This window comes from Leishmania martiniquensis, chromosome 6 (genome assembly GCF_017916325.1).
Source record: "Leishmania martiniquensis isolate LSCM1 chromosome 6, whole genome shotgun sequence".
Lineage (NCBI taxonomy): Eukaryota > Euglenozoa > Kinetoplastea > Trypanosomatida > Trypanosomatidae > Leishmania > Leishmania martiniquensis.
The window spans coordinates 241,972-264,297 of NC_090141.1; the positions used below are offsets into that span (position 1 = coordinate 241,972).

General features: G+C 64.6%; 6 protein-coding genes across 6 annotated transcripts; all 6 read left to right on the forward strand.

Moving 5' to 3' along the window:
* Positions 1 to 254: 254 nt before the first annotated feature.
* Positions 255 to 1,385, forward strand: LSCM1_07979 (uncharacterized protein; the record flags this gene model as incomplete). Its single annotated transcript, XM_067325326.1, has 1 exon — positions 255 to 1,385. The coding sequence occupies one exon, from the start codon at positions 255 to 257 to the stop codon at positions 1,383 to 1,385; it is 1,131 nt and encodes a 376-aa protein (XP_067181182.1).
* Positions 1,386 to 2,786: 1,401 nt separating this feature from the next.
* On the forward strand, positions 2,787 to 7,682 carry LSCM1_07980 (uncharacterized protein; the record flags this gene model as incomplete). The annotated part of the gene is made up of 1 exon (XM_067325327.1): positions 2,787 to 7,682. The coding sequence occupies one exon, from the start codon at positions 2,787 to 2,789 to the stop codon at positions 7,680 to 7,682; it is 4,896 nt and encodes a 1,631-aa protein (XP_067181183.1).
* A 1,559-nt stretch (positions 7,683 to 9,241) lies between these two features.
* Positions 9,242 to 10,258, forward strand: LSCM1_07981 (uncharacterized protein; the record flags this gene model as incomplete). Its single annotated transcript, XM_067325328.1, has 1 exon — positions 9,242 to 10,258. The coding sequence occupies one exon, from the start codon at positions 9,242 to 9,244 to the stop codon at positions 10,256 to 10,258; it is 1,017 nt and encodes a 338-aa protein (XP_067181184.1).
* An 898-nt stretch (positions 10,259 to 11,156) lies between these two features.
* On the forward strand, positions 11,157 to 13,796 carry LSCM1_07982 (uncharacterized protein; the record flags this gene model as incomplete). Its single annotated transcript, XM_067325329.1, has 1 exon — positions 11,157 to 13,796. One exon carries the CDS (start codon positions 11,157 to 11,159, stop codon positions 13,794 to 13,796), a length of 2,640 nt encoding a protein of 879 aa, XP_067181185.1.
* Positions 13,797 to 14,681: 885 nt separating this feature from the next.
* On the forward strand, positions 14,682 to 16,703 carry LSCM1_07983 (uncharacterized protein; the record flags this gene model as incomplete). The annotated part of the gene is made up of 1 exon (XM_067325330.1): positions 14,682 to 16,703. One exon carries the CDS (start codon positions 14,682 to 14,684, stop codon positions 16,701 to 16,703), a length of 2,022 nt encoding a protein of 673 aa, XP_067181186.1.
* Positions 16,704 to 17,952: 1,249 nt separating this feature from the next.
* Positions 17,953 to 21,159, forward strand: LSCM1_07984 (uncharacterized protein; the record flags this gene model as incomplete). Its single annotated transcript, XM_067325331.1, has 1 exon — positions 17,953 to 21,159. One exon carries the CDS (start codon positions 17,953 to 17,955, stop codon positions 21,157 to 21,159), a length of 3,207 nt encoding a protein of 1,068 aa, XP_067181187.1.
* Positions 21,160 to 22,326: the final 1,167 nt, after the last annotated feature.

Genomic DNA, 22,326 nt, shown 5'->3' on the forward strand with positions numbered 1-22,326 from the left:
CGTGAGCCGCCCTCGCATCCTCTTTTTCGCCAGCTACCGCCCCTTTTCTTTTTGTTACCCGCACTTGTCGTCCCTCCGCCCCCCCCCCCCACACACGCACATACAATTTCGCACGCACTGCACCGCTTTGAATGGGGGCTCCGCCTTATCAGCTGCGCATCGCCGCACTTCTGTTACGAGCTGTTGGGGACGCGTAGAATGGCGCGGACGTGTGCGCGCCTTTTCGGTCTTTCATTGCCCATCTGCCCTCACTTATGATTCGCGTCTTCGCCAAGAGGGGGGTGCCCGTGATGGACATCATCGAGCTGCAGGGCAAGATCGTCATCACACAAGAGGCACTGAGCGCCGCGCGAGAAGCCCAGGAGCGGCGGCGGGAGCTGCGCCGGAGCGGGGCAGCCAATAGGGACGCCACTGTGGGAGCGGAGACCAGCGGCACCGACGATGACGCCGTCTCCCTCTCTTCGGCTCCCTCGCCATTGTATGCCTCGTCCGATGGCAGTTGCAGCAGTAGTCGCAGCAGCACCGGTGATGGGGGTGGTGGCACGAGGAGTGGCCGTGCCACGGCAGGTGAGGGCGAGGACGTACATCCTGAGATGCGCCAGCGAGCCTTGCGCCAAAGCAGCGCGTCGCGCGGCGCAGTATCCCCATCCTGCTCTTCCTCGGCCTGCCCCCGACCGCCGCGCTCCGCCGCCGGCGACCCGGCCGTCGTGGAGGTGCCCCTCGGCCACGTGGAGCAAGACTGCCTGAACGAGAAGCGCTGCAGCCTCTGCATCGACACGCTGCGGGTGCACGGCAGCCGGTATTCCTTCAAGCACCCGTGGCTTGTGCTGCGGGAGTGCTCACCGGCGCGTATGCGACGGCTGCGCCGGCAGATGGCGCGCACCCAGATCCCTCGTGATGACACACGAGCGCGCGACTTAATGGCGGCTAGTGGGCGAGGTGGCGACAGCGCAGCCGTGCCGGAGACGGCGGATGGCACGCCGTCCAGCGCGGAGCCGACGCTTCTCTTCTCCGAGTGGCTTCGCCAGCACCCGGAGGCGCTCTCCCTCGACTCGCTCTTCCTCGACGACTTCGCTGCCGGTGACGGGGACGAGAGGGACGCATGCGGCTCGACTAAAGCGGGACCAACGTGTGCCGCGCCGCGATCCATCACTCGGGGCAGCCCGGCTGACAATGCCGAGCAACACAAACGCCCACGTGAGGAGAGTGCCGCGGACACTGCAGCGAATTACCGGTCCAGCTCACCTCCGTCACAATTGAGCGCCTCTCGCGTCCCCCTGACGGCACCGACGACCGCAGAGACAGCTTACAAAAATTATGAACTCATCGGCGTTGTGCGCGACGCGGTCCTCTTCAACTCGAAGCCATCACGTGTCTTTCAGTAAAGGATGAGGGGCATTCGGGTCATGGTGGCGTTGTATGTGTGTGTGTGTGTGCGTGTGTCTGCAAGTGTGTGAAGGGGAAGGCGAGTGGCTGAGGGTGGGGAGGGGAGGTGTCCTGGTGGGCCATGCCAGGGAGCAGAGGGTCTGATCGACAGGCTTCTGCCGCTGCGCTGCGGGCGTTTTGTAGTAAGTGGCCGCCGCCGGCGATGCGCGCGCACAGGATGACAGGCACGAGCGATCGTGGGGGCATGCCGAAGAAGGCCGGTGCACGTAGTTCCCTGCACACCCGTCTGTCGGTTGCTTCTTGTGGTCTCGCCTGGCGGGCGGGGTGGCACGGGGCGGCCCCTCTGTCCCCTCTCTCTTCTCTCCTCTCCTCTCAATAGGCATGCGCTTGCGCGGCCCAAAAAAGCGAAACAGTGGACGACATGAGCAACGCTGACGCAGCACGTCCTGATTCGTCTCCATACGCCGAGGCGCGAAGCGCCGTACAGTCGTCTGCCTCGCTCACCCTTCTCTTTGTGGTCCCCCTCTTTCCCACCCCTCGCCACGGACGCGAGACGATCTGAGTTGCCGCATCCCGCGCAAGGGCTCGCTTGGCGACGTTGTCGTGATGCTGGCGCGGACGGCTCGACACATTAGCCGGATGCCGCGGCTATCAGCTGCTCGTGCTGGGTTCGTCCGCTCCATCCCTTCTCCCCTTCTCCCCTTCCCTCTCGCGCTCGATGCCGCAGTAGTTGTAGCCGTTGTAGCGTTTACTCTGAAGGCGAGCGCCCTCCTCCCCCCACCACATCACCTGACGCCAAGCGCCATCTGTGTCACCGAAAGACGCTGCCGAGGAGACAGAGACATCGCCACCGATAGTCTGGGAATCCTTTGCGCCTTGAGATCAGCTGCTCAGCGAGTCGAGAGGCGCTATCAGCCGAGCGCGTGCGCAGCACGAACGGGGGACAGCGGAACAGAGAGAGGGCGTGTGCGGAGGGGTCCGTTGCCTTCCCCCTCCTGCGAGTGAGGTAAACGAAGAGGGGGCAACCGGGCCTTGTCAAGCTCGGGTGTGCTCAGCGCGGTGAAGATTCAGCCCCCCCTTTCGCGCGCGGGTATCGCGATCATCGACGACGGACTCGTGCGCAAAGAGAAAAGGGAAGGAGACACGCACAGGCCGGCGGTGGCACTCTCCTCGCTTAGGTGTGGCGAGTCGCACGCGCATGGGAGGAGAGGGGGGCGTGCGCGACAGACACGAACTTCTTTTCGCCTATACTGACGTCCCCGCAGCAGCTGTGGCCGCCTCCGAGAGGGCGTGCGCGCACGGCATCGCCCTTCTTCTCCCCCTTTTTATTTTTCTTTTCACCCCGCACTCACGCGCACGACAACTCCAAAAGCTGTTCAGTGGCCAATTCCGAGTAAGCAATGCCTCCCCCGTCGACGTTTCGGTCTGCGCCATCGATTCACTCACGATGGTCGTGGCGGCGCCGTGCACTGCCACGGTCATTGCGGCTCGGGCCTTCCCCGGATGCGAAGACCGCCTTGCGCAGGTACTCCGTCACCGCCACAGGCACTGCCGCCACGGCTGTAGCCCCTGCATCTTCGAGGCACTGTGCCGGCACGTACGCGGCACCATCGCGAGCACCTCTCTCATCCTCCTCACTGCTCACCGATGCAGCGGACTCAAGCGTGACTCCAGTGTTGGGCGGCAACTGTGGCGGCAACGTCGTCCACGCCTGCGCGGCGTACGCTTCGGCCTCGACGACGACGAATGGGCAGCCGGACAGCGCCCCGCTCAACGTCGTACTGCTCCTCCGCTATGGCGACAGTGACCGGGGCCACCGGCCCCTGAGGGCCTCTCGATATATGGCAGGGCTGCGAATGATCGCCTCAGAGTCGGCGGCGCTTGGCGCTTCTGTCAGGCGTCCCGCGGCGTCGCCGCTCGGCCACGCGATGCGGTATGCGAGCATGCACAGCGGACGTAGCAGCAGCGAAGCAGAGGTGTTATCTGGCGAGGCTTCCAGGCAGGCCTACGCACCAGCCGCAGCGCGCGGCCCTCATCATGCCTCGGGGGGCAGCGAGGATGGCGAGGCAGTGCAGACGACCTTTGGATCGGCGCCGCACCGCGACAGCACCGCGTCGTCTTCCACCATCTTTCACTCTTCTCTCATGACGTCGCGCAGCGGGCCTGCTAAAGCCGCGGCTACTCGTGGCGGCGGCTGTCGCGGCGAGAGGGCCTCTGGTGCGGCTGTCGCGGCGGCTATCATGCGGCGTCATCGCCTTCACACATCCTTGCACTACCTCTCCATCTCCTCTGGCGTTGAGGTGCCGGATTGCGCTGGCGGCGCATACCACCTCCGAGATCGGTCACTGCAGCGGCGCAGCAGCGCCGCCACTTCGGCGGCCGCTGTCAGCGGAGACCGTAGCAGCTATCTCAGTCGCTCACGCACATGCGCTGACAATGTGCGCATCTCCGCCTTCCCCTCGGCGTCGCCGCGGCCGGCATCCTACCTGGGCGGCCTCTCCCCCGCTTCTGCCTCATCGCCCGATGAGCGCTCGTCATCACCGTCGCTGTCGCCAGCCACGGCCGCCCGCACCTCACCGTCGGTGCTGCTTCGTGATGCCCCGCACCAGCGCGCGCAGCAGTACGAGCCTTTCGACCGCCTCCTGCATCGCTACCTCGAACGCGGCAACGTGGCACACGCCACACAGCGGCTGCTACACCACCCTGACGCCCCCGCCCCGGCCGTCCTCCTCGACACAATCTTGCGGCACCGGCTTCCCGCCCCGTCGTTTGTGTGCCAGGTGCTGCTCGCCACCATGCACACCGCTCGCCGAGACCGCAGCACGGCTGCTGCCGCGGGCTTCGCACTGGATCGCGTGGCGGTGCGGCTGCGCACAGACGAGAATGCGCGCCTGCTCTACGGGAATCCACAGGTGCGGGCGCTGCTGCTGGAGGCTACGCTGCAGGAGTCGCTCTTCGACACGGCCGTCGATGTGGTGACAGACATGCCGGCTGAGTGGATCACGCCGCATGCGTGGTCGCAGCTAGTGGTGATGGCGGGCCAGTCAAAGCTGCCGCACTCGCACCTGCTTTGGCGGCTCTTGAGCCTGCACGAGGTAGGGTCGTCGGCCTTGCAGAGTTCGCTGCGGGATGCGCCGATGTCCGCGCAGACAGTTCTGACTCGCGCCGGCGAAAGCGCGCTCCTCGGGGCGCTGCGCCAGCGTCCACTGAGCGACGCGTCGCGCGCTGCACGCCATAGTGGAGTGGCGGCGGCAGCGGCCACCTCCGCGTTGGAGGCGCGGCCATGGAACGCCACTCCAGTGCCGGACGGGGTGCTTGACGTTCGTGCGTGTACTACAGTGCTTGCGCCTGCGTACGGGGATATCGGAAGTGCCGTCCTCGACTCCACTGCTGCAGGGGAAGTAGTGCGCGCAGACGAGGGGGATGAGGGCGCGCAGCGCACGTCCGAGGACGGCGAGGATCAGACTTCGGCTGCGCCGGTGACAGCGCTGTCGGCCGCGGGCATCGCCGCAAGCGGTGGCAGTGGCGTTCGGTGGTGCGCGCTCAGTGCAGTTGAGCTCGGCTACGCAGTGGAGCATTACAACGGCGATGCATCGCCAGCGGCTGGGGACTTCCGGGCCTGCGGTGCAGCCGGCGCCATCGTTGGCGACTCATCCTTTCAAGAGGTGCTGGCGGATCTGGAGCAGGAGGGGGCGCAGGAGGCTGACTCTGCCGCCGCCTCTCCGGCGGCTCGGGCTCGCGCTTTAAGCATGAAGACAGCGTTGTGCATGATGAACTCGCGCCGCGGCATTGCCTTTGGCCTCGACGCCTCGATGGCAGCCGGAGTGCTGCTGCGCTGCGGTGTCTCCTTTGCGGCGCAGGCCTCGCCGCTGTTGGCTGTGCACGTGCTGCGCCGTTACCTGCGCAGCTGCCATCTCCTGCGGGATCAGGTCGTGGCGGCGCAGCATCGCGTTGCGGCGCAGCTCAATACAGCAGTTGAGGGTCCTGGACGCCGAGGCGCGACAAACACCGCCACCGCCACCGCCGCGACTGCGATGGAGCAATGCCCGCGGCTGCCCGGCAACGGAGAGGAGAAGGTGCCCGGTGGCGCATACCCACGCCTCTCCGGCGCCGTCATGCCGCACCCAGCGCCCTTCCTCGTCTTCTTCAAGGTGATGCGTGAGGCGCGCGACGTGCTCTCGCACGCCGTGGATGGCGTCGACGAGGAGGACGAGGCGATGGCTGCGCTGTCTGCGGCGCGACTGCACCAAGGCGCTGCCGGCCGTGCACTCGCGCCTCTCCCAATGGTGCACTGGGAGCTCGTGTGGCGCACGTTCCAGGAGCTCAATCGCGAGAACCCGCACTGGTACACGCAGCTAGAGCTGCAGGAGGCGGAGGACCTGTGCTTCAACGCGATGGAGGTGCTCTGTCACGGCGCAGACCCGTGGCTGACGTTGAACGTCGCGCGTCGCGTGTCGGCGCGGCACATTGTCGACGGCGTAGACATGTCGCTATGGTTGTTGAGTCGCCTGGACCCCTCACACCACACGGACGAGGCCCGCGAAGTCGCGCGTAAGCTGTTCCGCTGGCTGCTCGTGGACGTTGGCGTGCATGTGCAGCCGCCGCTGCACCGCCACCTCGTCCCCGCCGCGCGCGCCCTGATCCGGCTTGGCCTGCAGGAAGAGTTGGGCACCCTCTACAGCACTGTACTGGACAACGTTGCTCTGTTCACTCCAGAGCATCGCGACGCCTTTATCCATGTGCTGCGCGATCTGATCTGCCCTGCGTGCGCCAGCGTTCTGCCGGAGGTGGACTTGTACGTCGACCGTGCATGCCCGAACTGCATGGCGGTGGTGCCGGCGAAGGACGCCGGGGATGTGCCGAGCTTTCGACTCTCGGCAGAGCACATGGAGCGGCGGCGCTCGCAGCGCAAGCAGCGGCGGCAGCGGGCCCGCCAGCGACTCTCAGCCAGTGTGCGCCGACTGCAGCACGGCGGCGATGGGAGGTCGAGGAGCGAACGCGCATTGTGCCGCCCGCCAAGTGACGCGGCTGATATTCTTCGATGGCACCTTCAAAAGCGCGACAGCGCCGAGCAGGGTGGGGAGGGCGACACAATGGGCGTGCTACTGCCATCATCGCCGCTGCTACTGACCGCCGGCGCCGCTTCGGAGGCGCCGTTAGTCCCCGGTGTCTCCGTGTCGGCGGAGACGTCTCTGTTTCCCGTCACAGGCGGTGCGGCGAGTGGCGGGCAGGTGCTGGACGTTCGAGCAGCCATGGAGGAGTCTTCGCGCCGGCTTGAGCTGCAGCGTGCCACACGGCGGTATGTGCTGGCACAACGCGGGGTGCTCCACGACGCAGAGGGCATGTATGCTGGGCTATCTGCCGAAGTCGCCGATGGCGCATCGCGCTTGGTCTCTGCAGCGCTACCGAAAATTGTGCCAATGCCTGCGCCAGCGCTGGATACGGCGGCACTTAAGCACCTATCCACTGTGGGTAACGCTGCTGCTGCTGCAGCGGGGACATCGTCGCCCGAGCGGGCCGCTGACGGCGCGTGGCTTTGCGTGTGGTGCCAGGAGAGCAATACAGAGTGGAGCAGTCGAGTGCAGTGCAGCGCGTGCGGGGCTGAGACAGGGCCGGCAGCACCGTGGCGGCAGTTCGCCTACGCAGCGGCGAGCGGCGATGTGATGGCAGAGCTGCGCGGGCGCATGTCGAACTGCGAGGCGCGCCCAGTGGACGCGATTGTGGCTGGCTACCTGCTGATGGTGTACAGGCGCACCTTCCAGCTGCGCGCGACGCCGGCAGATCAGGATCGGCTGCTGCGACTGGTGGAAGTACTTTGCCAGCTACAGGAGCGTGTGCTGGCCGGCTACGTGTACACGCGGCTCGTTTCCACTTCTCAGCGGCGCCTCGGCATGCCGCTCTATACGCTGGCGCAGGCCTTTGGACAGGAGATGTCACGACGATGTTTTTTGGTACCTTTTTTTGGTGATGAAAAGCTGCCGTTGATGTCCTCGGCGGCGGCGCTCACTCGCGGGTATCCTCTCTGCTCACTGCGCCCCACGGACACCGGCATTGCTGCACTGGGCAGCTCGCTTACCTCGAACAGTGGAAGTAGCTCCGCCAGTGCCGTTCACTACCCAAGCCAAGACGCACTCATGGCTTCATTGCTACGCGACGGTCAAAGCCGCGGCAGCTTCGGCCACGACGGCGACGCGTTGCAGCTGCTGGCGTGGAAAGCAGCCTTGGAGGAGGCCATCGACGCGATGCGCGTAGAGGCAGCACGTCGGCAGGCGGCTCAAGTCATGGAGGAGCTGTAGGGCGACATGAACGCGGTGGTGGCGACGCAGGCATGTGCGTACCACACCGCAAGGGGGAAGGTGACGTCGCAGACAGCGGCGCTCCACAGAGCTGCAGAGACGCATAAAAGAAATGGAAAGGGGCGAAAGCGCAGAGCTGGTGCCTGGAAGAAACCCAAATAATATGTGGGCGGGACACACACACACACAGAGGCGTTCCAGTGACGCTGACAGGCCTCTGCTGCACTACAGCTGTGCGAACAGCCGCCCGAGGCAGACATGGGGGAGAGCGCGTGCGTATCTATCTGTGTGTGTGTGTGTTTCTGTGTTTCTGCGAGGTGAAGGAGTGAGCGAGAAGGTGGGGGGGATTAGTTAACACACGAGTAGCTCGATATGGCGTGAAGGAGAGGGCCGGTGTAAGTGTGTGACTGAAAGCGTGATTGGTGCAACGCTTCTCTTCGCATCTCCTGCCCTCAGGGTAGCGCGAAGGCGGTGGAGGGCAGAGGAAGGGTGGGCGGTTCGTATTCCTCGCCAGACGGCAATCACCGCAGCAACGTGGGGACTCGGGGCAGCCTCACGCCCCACCTCTCACGGACGCAGCCAAGCGTCTTACTCGTCGCTGCACCTCCTTTTTCCGTATGCCCTTCCCCCCCGTCCCCGCGATCGGCGCGTCATACATGCACGTGTGCCCAACGCACACCCCCTCCGCTGCCTCGCCTTTCGTCGGCGCCGCCCATCGCCATCACCTCTGCACACACACACACACACACACGCACACGACAGATGAATGGGACCCTCACCTCGAAGAAATCGGGCTCCTCCGCGACTTCACCTCTTACTCCCCTCCTCCTTTCTCTCTCGCCGCGCCACGCGTCACACGAGACGCCCAGCACAGGTCACACCCTCCTCCTCTCTGCCTCTCTTCCGCAAGTGACAGCTGACGCGCTGTAAGGATTCCTTGCCCACGGCCGCTCCGTCGCGCGGGCACATCCAACGACTGCGCTGCCGCTGTTGCTGCTTGTGCCGATAGCCCTGCCCCACTGAGAGCCTCAGCTCCTAGAGCGCTATACACCCATACACACGCCCCGTTCCGTGCTACCACTACTCCCCCTCCCCTTTACTCTCCGCTCATCTCGGGTGCCACCGAGACCGCATCCGCCACCTGAGCAAGGATCGGACAGTTGCCTTTTTTTTCCTGTCTATCTATACAGCCGTACATCGACACCGACACACGTGGGCTAACGGCTTTTTCACTCCCATCCCCCCCTTGTGAGCGTGCGCCCGTCAACATCTTGCTGCCCTTTGGTGACTGTAGCAGGGCAGTGCTGCTCGCGTTGGACGGCTCTCTTGTGGTGTCTGTGACGATCTGTAAGCGCACTGCCCCCCTCCTCCCTCCCCTTCTGCTTCCCTCTTTTCTTCCGTTGCTGCGGCCGATCTGTACGTGCAACAGTGCGCCCTGACGCGACTCGCTCACACGCAGTCTGCCGCCGATCACCACTTCCCTCCCACCTCCCTCGCCGCCAGGTGCGCCTTGTGAATAACCCCTTGCGCTTCATGCGGAGTGACGAGCGAAGGTTGCCATGCCGACCTTCAGCGAAATCATGGCCGCGCGCAAGGCGCTGGACGGCTATGTCTACGAGACACCGATCATTGAGAGCAACGCCCTACACGGCAAGACACGGCACGAGAGTGTCCTTCTCAAGTGCGAAAATTTGCAGCGCACCGGCAGCTACCACGTCCGCGGCATGACCTACCGCGTGATACGCGCGAAGGAGGCAGACTTGGGGGTCAACCATTTCGTCACCCACAGCAGCGGCAACGGTGGCGCGGCGCTGGCGTGCGCGGCGAGCAACTTTCAGAGCACCGCGCACGTGGTCGTGCCGGAGGACACGAACGCGCTCATCACGCGCAGCATTCGCCTCTACCAGGGCAGCTTCTATTACTGTAAGCCGGAGCTGAAGAGTCGTGTGGAGATGGAGGCGCGGCTTCAAGCCGAGTTCAACAAGCCGTCCGGCAAGAAGCGCAACCAGAGCATTATTGTGAACCCATACAGCGACGAGGCCATCATCGCCGGCCACGGTACGGCTGGTATCGAGCTGATGCTGCAGACGGACTGCTCGGTCGACTGCGTCGTTGTTCCAGTCGGCGGCGGTGCGCTGCTGGCGGGCGTGGCGATTGCTGTGAAGGGCATGAAGCCGCACGTCGGTGTCTTTGCCGCCGAGCTGACCGTGCCGCCGGATCACTACACAGTCTTCAAGCGCGGCGAGGTCATCGAGGCGCGCAAGAGCAAAGGTGATGATCAGCGCATCAAGACGAACAAGCACGGCATCCGCACCGAGCTGACAGACCTCGCGAACAGCTATATTGACCGCTACGTCGACGGCGTAGTGCACGTGTCGAAGGAGGAGATGTGCTACGCCTTCCGTTATGTGTATGAGCGTTGCAAGCTTGTCGTGGACACGAACGCGGCTATTGCCGTGGCGGCCGTCCTCGCCTGTCCGCAGGAGCTGAGCAACTACCGCCGCGTCTGCATCGTTCTCTCCGGCGGCAATGTCGACTTGAACGATGTGCCGAAGATCGCGGCAGCGCGGCTGTGAAGAGAGGCTAAAGGAGCTGCTCCAGAGGAGGCCAGACGTGCCTGGGGGGGGGCGGCACGCACGCTGGCGTCTCGCGCAGTGCGGTCGGCCGCGTCGTCGCTTCTCCATCTCCCTTCGTCTTTCCACTCTGAGTGTGTGCACGCTGCTGCTCCAGTTGTCTACGCAGTTAACCCTTCCCTCCCCTTCATCCCCCCTTCCATCCCCCCTCATCCCTCAATGCCTCCTCTGATCGCCTGTGTGTGCGTGTCTGTGTGTCTGTCACCGTTGCCACCATCATCTCGATCGGTCCGTCTGTCTGCTCGTGTGTGCGTATATATGTACAGCGTCTCTCTTCCCCCCTGTGTGTTTTCCCCCTCCTCCCTCCTCCCTCCACCCTCTGCACAGCGACGAACAAAAAAAACGCAGCCAGCAAATCCGCGTGGCCGACAGGCGCAGATGGCGACCGCAACAGAGGCAACGGATCCTCAGCGCAGCCTTTTCGATTCCGTCGCTTCTTTGGACATTTCTCTTTCTCTCTGTACGCTCACCACCACCTGATGCCGTTGATGCACGCAATCGTCTACACCCCAACAACCTGTGCGCGCACCTCTCTCTCTGAGTGCGTGTGACTGCTCGCGTCGCTCTCTCTCTCACCCACTCAGCCCCAAGCGCGCCGGTGTTTCGCCCCGCCCCCCCTCCCGCCTCGCCTCACCCCTCATCTCACCTCTTCGCCCCTTCCTCTGCTGCCGCTCTCTCCCACCAAAGCACACGGCCTCTCCTCTCCTGCCAACCGCCGGCTTACGTTACTCTTGCTTGGAACAGCCCCCCTTCCCCCTCCCTTACCCCCTACCCCTCGCCCGCCACCTCGCTCGCGCGTTCGCTCTACCGCCACCGAGTCCACCTGCGTGCGCAGCGAGCGATGCTATCTTCGTCATCCTCGAGCTCGTTGTGCGGGTGGCGGCTGCCGCATCGCGAGCCGCCGCCGCCTTCTCAGCCGCCAGTGAAGCTGCTGGGGACTGACTATTGCACCTCTCTCGTAGAGCGGTCTCATGAGGCCCCTCCGCCGCCTCAGAAGGCTGCGTATGCTCCCGCCCGTGACTCGCGTGCCGCCGCTGTCGCCTTGCCGGCGCAGGAGCAGTGGCAGCAGCTGCAGTGTGACCGCGAGCATCTGCCACGCCAATGGATGCCGGCGCGCAGCACCCCCGCGACGGTCGAGCGTGGCAACGATGACGGCGGCGTTGATGACTTGCCCTCCTCTGTCCCGAGCGCGGCGAATATGCCGGCGTGGTGGTGGTGTCGTGAGGGCTCAATGACACCGCACGATGACGTCGACGGCACGTTTCAGTCAACGGCGAGTAGCTCAGCGACTGCACAGCGCCGTGCTCCGCCTCGACATGTTGCACAAGTGGAGGCCCGCGGTGAGGCGGAATGCTTGGCTGACCTGCGGCGGCGAGTGGCAGCGCAGGTTGAGAGGCGCGGCCACGGCCGTCCAGCAGCGCCGTGCTCCGCGTCCGCTGCCAGCACTGCTACCTTCTCACTCTTGTCGACGTCGTCGTCGTGCGGGTGCCCAACCAGCTGCACATGCCGAAGTGAGACGCCAGACGACGCTGCTTTCGCCGTCTCAGTCGACGTTGACAGAGGAGCGAGGCGAGCGTCGCGTGTGCGCCCTGCGGGTCGGCCTCGCATGGCAAATACAGCCACGCGCCGCGCCGCGCAGACGGGGTATAAGGCAGAGGCTTCTCAGGACACGAAACACTTCAGCGATGCCTCATCGGAGACAGGGACGACACCAGTGCAGCAGAGCAGCGACGAGGAGAGCGACGACCTCTGCAGCTCCTGCCGTTACCGTCACCGCGACTGCGGCCGCGCTGCCCTGGAATGGTGTTACGCTCAGCAGAGCGATGCCCAATCGCTGCGCAAGCTGCCAAGTGAGGGCAGCACGGAAGACGGCAGCGGAGGTGGCGAAGGCGCTTCGCTGTGCAGTCTCTGCCAAGCCGCTGCACGCGCACCTGTAGCGGACCGACGCGGTAGTGCTGCATCCTACGCCCGCCAAGACGACTCATTCGGTCAAGCCGTGCGCGAGGATGGGCTGCTTGCTGAGGTACCCTTTCTACTACATCTATCGACCCCTGGCATCTCCGGTACAGCGAAGCAGCGCAACGCGAATGGTGCCGCGACGATGGTGCAGCGTGAGTCGACAGCTCACAGACTGGCCTACCTGAACAGCGCCGCTGCCCTCGCTGGCGACGCGGATGGCGAGCGCCGGGGCGTCTGCGATGGTGCCACTGCAAGGATGAGAGAGCTGGATCGCTCCAACGGCAGTACGCAGACAGACGCGGTCGCTCCAGTTGGAGCGACCGCGAACCCATCAGCGCAGCAGTGTGGCCCCCACTCTGAAGAAGCGGATGTGAGGCTGCGGGGGATTACTGATGCTCGCTACGCCGAGCTGGCAGTGCTGCTGCTGCAGAAGGAGCTGGCCAGCTTTGAGGCCCGCACGGCCTTGCAGCAGCAAGTCTGCTTCGATGCAGTAGCATCGAAGATGCAGGGGTACTATGAGGAGGTGCGGCAGCAGGCGCAGGAGCTCATCGACCGTCAGTGGCAGCACCAGCAGCTGCTGGAGCAGCAGCGGGCTGCGCGGCAAGAGGGCGCGGAAGCGGCGCGGCGCGCGGCTGCACGTGTCGACCGCGCCACTTCCCCGGTGCAGAATGCTCTTGTAGTACAAGCGGCTGACTCAGCACCGCAAGCTGCCCTGCCGGCCTTGCTGCCGCAGCGCGCCGTTGGCACGCAGCACTCAGACGGAACCCTCGAGTTGTTGACGACCGTTCGCACAGCAGCTGCCTCATGGATGGCGCAGCTGCTGCTCTCCCTCGAAGCAGAGCGGCGGAATGCCGTGGCGCAGGATGAGGCCGAGTGCCGCAGCCAGCTTCTACACGTCGAAGTGACTTGTCAAAATCAGCTGCTGCGCGGTCAAGCGCAGCTGCTCTACTGGCAGAAAAAGTGTGCCGCCGTGCGCCACGAAACCTCCTTCGTCTCTGATGTTCACGCGCTGGATCTACGTGAGCGGCTCGCGCGGCAGCAGCTGTGCGAGGAAGCTGCCTTGGCGCAACGCGATCTTATCGGAGCCTTCGAGAGGCAGCGCTGCCAAGCTGCGGAGGCGGCGGCGCGTTCTCGGGTGAAACTGCTCGAGACCGAGGTCGTCAACGTCGAATCGAAGCTCGCGCATGCTGAAGCCGAGCACGCTGAAGCTCTTGAGCACGTGAAGCAGCTTCGACTGCAGCTCATCTACGCGCTGCGCATGCCCACCGTGACCCTCGTCGATCACTCGAGCATGTCCGCAGCTGCTCGTGGTACTGGCGCGGGAGCAGCATACGGCGACATGGTTGGTGTGCAGGGAGGCGCCCATCAGGGCAGCGCTGATGCCCTTCCCTCCGCGCATGCCGCTTCATCGACGGGGGCAGGCATCGACGAAGGACCGTTTGACTTGCCTGTACATCGGCGCTTCGCCCGCGCGCATCAGGAGGCGCTGCGTGTGACACGGGCACAGTGCCGCACCGTTTAACCTCCATTGCCCCTCTTCCTGAGTGCCTTTGCATTTCTTTTTGCTCCGCTTCTGTGGTGGACTGTGGCGTGCGTGAGCGCGCTCGTCTGCGGCAGCCGCCCCTCATAGAAGAGCACCATAGACCCTAACGGCGCAGCCTGACGCGGTCTCGCCATCTCTCTTCCTCACCCCACCCCTTCAACGACTTCTTTTTTTTCTTTTTCTTCCGACTTCGAAGGACACCTATGGTGAGCAACGAAGGCCGCGCGTGCATGCGTGCGGGAGGACGAAGGCGGCCGTGCCGCCCGTTTATCTCGATGAATGGCGCATCCCTGAACACCCGCGCCGCGCCTCTCTGCTCTACCCTCCGGCCACATCTCCGGTGTGATAACCAGAAGGAGTGCGGACGCAAGAGGGATGCCGTGAGCACGTGTGTGCGCTGTGCTCGATGGGGTGAGGACTGCGCATTGTGCTGGCAGTCATCGGTTGCCGTTCAGTGCGTCTTACTCGTGCCTCCGTCCACGCACGCTCTCTCCATCGTTACCGCCGCTGTCTCGCACCCTCTCCTCCAACGCCCTCCTCCGCACCTCCGCGCATGCGCACTACAGAGAGGGGAAAGCTTAGCCAAAGGGGTGTGGCGTGCGCGCACGCAGGATAAGTTGATAAGGCGCGCAACCGCCCATTACCACCCTCAACGCTTGCACCCCCAACCGTGCTGCACGCACACCTGATGTCCTCAGCGAACACCCTCCCCCTCTCCCCCTCTCTCCCTCTTCTCTCTCGCTGAAGTCAGGCGCACCCCCCGCAGAGCTTTCCTGCGTCTCCCCACCCATAACCTCCCATCGCACCTGTGCTCGCTCTTTGCGGGACGTGTGCGACAGACGCAGTCACCGCCTACCGCTCCTGATGGACCCGAGAGATGCGAGGCGAAGCCGCCATATTGGCCAACGAGGCGCGCCTCACACGGTTGACGGTGATGGCGCGCCTAATGCGCCAGCCGTGGCCGTACAGCGAGGCCATCACGGCCCGCCGTCATCGCCGCCCGTTGATGCTTCGCCACCCGATCTCGCCCCTGGCGGGTCGCTGTGGCGGCGTGTGGGCCGCGAGATCGCTAGCTGGCGCCGCGGCACTGTCTCCATCCACGAAGTGGACGCGTGGCTGCGCTTCAACCCGTACATCCGCCGTGGCTTCCGGCATCGCCTCTTGCGCAAGCGCGAGGCCGTCGGCTCCCTCGTGCTGTACTTCCACAACGAAACCTTCAACATCGCCTCCCACCTTGCCATGGTGGCACTGCTGGTAATGCTGCTGCTATGGCCACCGCAGGTACCCGCAACGAGCAGCGGTGTTGGTGGCCCCGGCACCTACGACGGGGAAGTTGGGGACTGTCGGCTGCACACCGCTGCCGCCTCTCCGCGTGGGCCCACCAACGGCGGCGGCTCAGTTTTGAGCGAACACCAAAGCGGTGCACCGCTGAGTCGGCACCGCAGAGACGACGCTGAGGTGCCATCATGGCTTCGCGGACTTCACGGACTCGTGGCGGCATCTAGGGCTGCGGCAGTGCACAGTGGCGACGATAGCACGCCGGGGTACATGCCGCCTTGCGATGCGGCGGCCTCCCCACGACACCCGATGAGCGTCTCCGCCGCTACCGCCGCTGCAACGGCTTCCGTCGCGCTTCGCTTTTTCACGTTTAGTTTGGGCGGCTCGGCAGCTCCATCGTCGTTGGGGCCGACACTGTCAGGCCCTGATACCGCGCCATCACCGCCACCAATGAGCGTCGCCGCCCGCCTCACCCTCTCCCTCACGCCGCTGTTGCTCGGCTTCCTGCTGACGTTTGCGCTGTCGGTGCTGTACCACATGTTCATGCCCTGCTGCCGCTCCCGCCGTGGCTACCAGCAGCTCCTGCAGTGCGACGTCATGGGTGTTTTCTTTGCCATCTGCAGCAGCGCCTACACATACTTCTCGTGTGGGATGCCGTGCGCTGATGAGTCTGTCCAGGCGTGGTCCGGGGCACTCATGGTGGTTGCAACACTGCTGTGCATCTACGTGCTTGTGCTGGCGCCGATGTGGGGTGTGCTGGCGGAGCTGTGCGCGAATGCAGGACACCTGGCACAGTGGGTGGTGGCTGCCGCCATGGCTGCCACCCTGGACTTCCTGATGGGCCGTCCACTCCTTGCTGCGCCCCCATGCCCGCCACTGACACGACGGGACGGGCATGAGCGTGACCGCCCGCCACCACCGCCAGATCCCAACGCTGGTCAGCACCCTCTAGTTGCCTGGGTGCAGCGGTATCGCTGCCGTTCCTCGGCTCGACTCAGTGGCGCGTTGGCTGTGCGTAGCATCGTTGAGCCGGTACACGTCAGCGCACTCCAGCGCGTTGCCGTCGGTGGCGCCTACTGCCTTCTGCATCTCTGCGTGTACGTGACGCTGGTCTACCCCAAAAGCTTCGCAGACAAGGGCGGGTTCACGCAAGCGACACACTACCACAGTGCCTCCTACGCGTGGCTGTTCGTCGGCGGCCTCTTCAACGCTGCTCGCTTCCCCGAGGTGGTTGTGTTTCATTGGACGCGACGGGCGGCGCGTCATGCGCGGCGTGTGGCGGCAGCGGAGGAGGCTGCGTGGTGCGCCGAGGCGCTAAGAAGGGATGCTGCCGCAGCTGAGGTGAGTGCGCGAGCTGCAGCTGCAGCGCCCTCGTCATCGCGTGGCTCTGCGCGATCCGCTCTGCCCCCATCCGTCAAGGCGCCTACTTTGTGGGACCGCCTCTGCGTGCCGAAGCGGGTGGTCACCTATATTGTTTCCGCTTCCACGCTCGACTACATCGGCAACAGTCACAACATCTGGCATGCTTGCACCGTGCTGAGCGCGCTGTCATCCATCCTCGCCGTGTACTACGACTGCATCGAGTACGACCTCGTCCAATGCGGCTGATGCGTGGTGCGGCAAGTCCCTCTCTCTCGACCAGGAGAGGGAGGAGGGGGGAGGCGTTGTGCGGCGTGGTGGACGACGGGCGAGCGAAAGTGGGAAGTCCTTGCCGCTCTCCTGCTGCCTTTCTCGGCGTGCGTCGCCTCGCCACTCAGTGGTACTGCGGCGGCAGGTGCCGCTCTTCCACTTCGTTACGCATAACGCACCTATGCACGCAGTCGCTGAGGACTCGGCTCTGCTTCGACGTGCTCCTCTCGGTGTGCTGCTCTATCGTGGCCCTCGTGGGCTCCCTCGCCTTCCCCTCGCCTCCATCCGCTCTGCGTCGACGCGGCGTGGTGAAGGTGCCCCTTCCGCCAGCCCGCGCTGTGGCGGCGCTCCGGGGGAGACCCACCACCACCACACAAGCCCGCCCCCCCCTCCCAAAGGCATCCCGACCACCATCTCGGCACGCTCCCTCCAGCAAACCTGCACCCCTCGTACACAGCTGAGCCAAGTCTGCCGCGCAGACGTTGAGAACAGATATTGATGCTCGTGAGGCGGGCGCGTGAGAGACGAGTCCAATTTCGTCCCTCTCCAGACACCGGTGAGAGAAGTCAGCGGGGTCTCCTCATTACACACACACACACGCACACACATCACACAAAGAGAGAGCAGCGGGCGTGGGAACCTTTTACGCAGATCGAAGTGTAAGTGAAGCGAGAGCGTATGTATGTATGTATGTGTGTGTGTGTGATGTGTGGAGGGCTATCGGCGCACCTGTTTGGTCTCGCGCATCGACACTTCTGGTAGCTCCACTCGAGGTTTGTTGCCCTCTTTTCTAAGTGCGTTCCGCCACGTCCCGTCTCTCTCCCTCTCCCTTTCCCTCTCTCGGGTGCCCGACCCTTTTGCCCTCACTCTGCAAGTCGAAGGACGCTGGCGCACACATGCCAACGGTGTTGCTGCGGGTGCACTGCCGACAGCCGCAACCGCAGCAGAGTCGCCAGCCACTGGTACAAGGGCGTCTGCTGCCACAGCGAAAAACAAAGTTGAGCGGGGCGAACAAAGCTCAGGCGTCGGCTCTTCGCAGCACACATTGATGCCACGAGGAACCCTTTCAGTGTCGCGCGCTGCGACTGCTGACCATCGCAGCGCATACCCAACAGGCAGTGCGCACTGCTCGAGCAGCGTCGCGGCAGAGGCAGCTGTGCACCCGTTCGTGCCGGAAGCGTGGCTTTCGAGGATAACGCAGGTGGACTGCACCACTCACTCACGGCCGATGGTGTGGCCGCCATCCTGGGCGATGCCTCACGGAGCCGGCGACGCCGTGGGCTCATTTTCGGCTTGCGCAGGCAACACCAGCACCAGCACCACCACCACCACGTGCCCCGGTGCGGCGTCGCGACATGCGCCCACGTGGCAGACGCTGACGGAGGACATGCACTCGACCATGGCGTACGCAGCGACCGTGCAGCAGACAAAGGAACTCCTCAGCGACTTTGAGAGCTATCAGCGCAGCCTTGGTGCCTCACTATTTCCCCACGGCCAGTTGCATGCGGCACCTCGGCTCGGCTGCCCCCGGCTCGCCGGCCGCGCTATCGCCGCCGAGAACGCGCCTCAGGCAGAAGCGGCTACTTGCAGGCCGCGTGATTCACCTTCAGCCGACGTGTGGACTGAGGTGCATGGCCGCGTGGACAACGCCGACGTTGGGCAGGCGGTTCAGCTGGCCCTGGCGTCGCCAGCACAATGGCCCTCCCTCACCTTGCCCCTTGAGCCCGCTGCGCTCGAACTCGCCAAGCGGCGCGCGCTGGGGACGCTCTACGGCATAGCACAGGCACGCGCTGCTTACGCCAATCAGGGGCGGCCCCTCTCAGGGGCGATGCATGGAGAGCTGCTGAGGCGCCCGGGGGTGGTGGGCCAAGGCGTGCTTGCTGCAGAAGGCTCATCAAGCCAGCCTTTGAGTGCGGCGGTGGCGCTCTCTGACGGTCACGGGCTTTTCTCTGCCACAGGGGCCGGCGGAGCTCCGCGGATCTCGCATGTCTCCGCGTCGCCCATGGATGCGATGCCGGCGATGAGTGAAGCGGAGCGGGAAGCTGCGACTGCAGAGGCAGATCGTGCGCTGTCCCTTCTCCGCACCATTCGCGCGATGCGGCAGGAGACAGAGGAGCTGACGGTGCTGCTGCTGCACGCGTTTGGTGCGTGGGGCTGTTGGCTGACGCCCGCTGCCGATGTTGCTCCGAGGCGGGAGCAGACAGGCGCGCCGTTGGCTGCATCACTGCCTCCACGGGGCACGAGACACGCCCAACGCCTCTTTGCTGACCTGTTCCCTATGGCGCCGCTGAAGCCGAGAGCGCTTCAGGCATCTCCGCCCGGGGCGGTGCCAGGCGGCAGCGGTGGCTTCTCCCCAGCTGGTCCGCTCCCTCTCGGCACCGCAGATGACGCCGACACGCCGCGGCTCAGCGCTGTCGACACCTTCGCCAGGAATTCGGCGCACCGTCGCGAGAGGGCGTGCCGAGTGCTTTGGCAAGCGTTGCAGCGGCAACAGCAGCGGTGGCCGCCGTTCGCGGCAACGCCTGCCACTACGGCCGCATTGGCTGGGGAGGCTTTCTTAGAGTTGGCCTTGGCGCCCCCGCGGTCTGCGGTGCCGCCTCCGCCACCGATGTCTGTGCAGCTCGACCTCTACGCTACGCAGCAGAGTGCTCTGCAAGGTGCCATTCGTTGCTGGCGAGGAGCGGCTGCGCAGACGGTTGCTGCCGGCTCCTCGGAGGCAGTTGGTTTGTCGCTGTCAACGGAAGCTGCGACGCCGCACGGCCCCTTGCCGCAACAACTGCCGACCCTGAGCACGCAGCAACGTCAGCTTCGGCACAGCTGCGACGTAACTCAGGCGGCTGCAGTGCAGCGCCGCCACACAAGCACCCACTCGCGCGCGTTCGCGCCGCAGAACGTGCAGCCTTGCGAGGCGATGACCGTGTCCACTGAGGACGTGGACGCTGGAGGAGGGTCACACGCCGCGTGTGACACGTCGAAGGCCGTGCCTATTGCACATCCGCAAGCCCTGACATCACCGGCGCCGCCAGGCGACACTGCGCGCGAGACGCTGCTACCGGGTCCTTCCTCCTTGCCGAAGCAGCACTCTTCCCCTGCCTCCAGCCCCAGTTCAGAGGCCTCGCCACCCTCTGACACGCTACTGATCTCGTCTGTGCAGCTGGCGGTAGACCGCACGCGGGCATTCATGGACCCACCGATGGTATTGGAGGCGTCGGCGTCGGTGTCGGAGCCGCCATCGCGGCGAGCTGATGCTCTGCACGCCGCAGCCGCCCCACCAATGAACGCGGAGGTACTAGCGAGGGCTGCGCGAGTGCCTGTTCAGCAAGCGGGTCAATCGACGAAGGAGGAGGCGGGGCTGGTGGTGCGCGAGGCGTTGCAGAGCAGTGCTGGACGTTTACATGGTAGTGACGCTTCCGCTCGTGCATCTTCAGCGAATGCAGCGCCGGTGGCTCATATGCTGTGTCCGTCCTCGTCTTCATCGACGCCCTCGCCCTCTCCCAGCGCCGTCGACGTGCGCGGCGGCTTGATGGGAGCGCCACCAGAGGCATGCGAGGCATCACGGCATCTGCGCACGAGCCCCATGCCATCCACACATCCCCCCGAGGCATTGCAGGCGGCGACGCGTAGAGAGCAGGAACACGCTGCGCAGCGTCAGGAGGGGCGTCGACGACGAAAGAGTGATGGGCAAAAAGGCACTGCAGCTGCGGCGCTGAGAGACTCTGTGGGAAGTCGTCCCTCGCGCTGCACCCCTCAGCAGGAGGCGGGTACGAGAGGCGATGGTGCAGCATCAACGTCGCCCCTCGCCCACAGCTCACAGGACCTCGCCGCTGCATCTGCGGGGATGCGCTCGACGAGTCCGCGCCTTGCTAGGAGCGCGACTGTGACTGAGCCACTGCCCGCGCCACCACCGCGGGCAGTGGAGCACGATCTCGAAGAGTCGGTGGCTCCTTCATCGCGGAGCGCGGTTAGGGTGGTTACAACCGCCAACGTAAGTGTTCATGCGAGTCAGTCGAACGAAAGCGAAGCGCCACGAGCATCGCTGCTGCAGCAGAAGGGATCGTCATCGCCGCACGTCACATCGGCTCCCCCTTCGCATCTCTCCAGAACCGCAACCTCACCCGAATCGAAGACGACGATACGGACAGCGCCATCGACACCGCATGCAGCCGCTGCGGACGCTGCCGCGCCCTCTTCGTCGACGTTGTCGGTGCCGCTGCCTGCGGTTGCCGCTGAAGGGGCTTCCAACGAGGCCGCTGCGCCTCTCGGCTTGCCGCTACGTGCGTCTGCAGCGGCGGCCCAGCCCAGTTGCGCACCACCGTTGACGTCAGTGCCCACGGCCAAACTGGCGGATGATGGCGGCTCTGCCGGTGTGATGAAGCTGCCGCAGCGACAAGAGCGCCGTAACTTTTTCAGCCGTCTCTTCAGCTGCGGCTGCTGATTGAAGTGGAGGAGCACCGAGGAAACAAGAGTGCGAAGGGCGCGTAGTTTGTGAATGTGCGTGCGTGGGCAGTGGTGGCGGCTGAGGGACAGTGCCCGTGTGTGCGTATGTCATGGAAAGCAGCGTCAGACTCTCTCCCCTCTTCCCCTCTCTCCCCCCCGCACACACACACACACGCACACGCACACACTCAGTCTATCCCCCTGACATTGCCCTTCGTGAGCAGTGGTCAGGCCGGTCCGTCATGAATGGCACTGCGCGCAGACCCAAGGCAGGAGCTGGAGGTAGTCTGTGTGCGTGTGTGTATGTGTGGAGGAAGGGGGTGAGGTACAGTGGCGGCACCTAAGTGTCTGCGCGTGAGTGCTGAAGAGTAGAAGAGGGGGTGGATGGGGGATGGGGCGCTGAGGTGGCCAATGCAGCGAGCGACGCGGCGGAAGGGAAACGGTGCGAAGGGTCAGCGCCGCCAGCCGCGCGGTCCGCAGCATTTTTCGAAGGAAAAGACCAACGGAAACAGTACCAAAGGCGCCGCCCGTTTCCGCTCATGCAGACGTCTCCGATGCAGTGGCGCCTGTCTGCGTGGGCAACGGATGATGACGGCGGAATCCATCACTTCTGGATGCTTGTCTCGCCGCACGTACGCGTGCGCGCTAACTTGTCTCCTGGCCGGTGCACCGAATAGTACACGGGCTGTCGAACACGCACGGATGCCGCGCGCGCGTGCGCGCTTCAGCGGCCCTCTTCTTTTGTTTCTCTTCTTCATTCTTCCTGCGTGTCTATGGGACGCGCCCGCGTCTCTGCCTCCACGCATGTCTGCGCTGCCACTCCTCACAATTCCCTCTACCTCTGCGCTCTCACCGATCACTGTAGTCTCACTCACTCAGTCTTGCATCTTCCTCACCGCGTGAGCAGTTCAGCGTACAACGCCCACAAACGAACGGCAACGCCCTGCCCCCCCTCCCCCTCCTTACCTCTTACCTCTTACCTCTCCTTCCCTATATGATTTTGAGGTCTTTGTGGAGCCTCTCGCCGCCCCCTTCCCCCTTCCCCCACCCCGCCGACACGGGTAAGCAGCCCCCGAATTGCGTCCCAATCGCGTCCTTGTGCCTCTTTTTTTCTTCGCTTTAACTTTTGCACTTCCACATTTTCCCCTCCCATTTACTCTGCAGA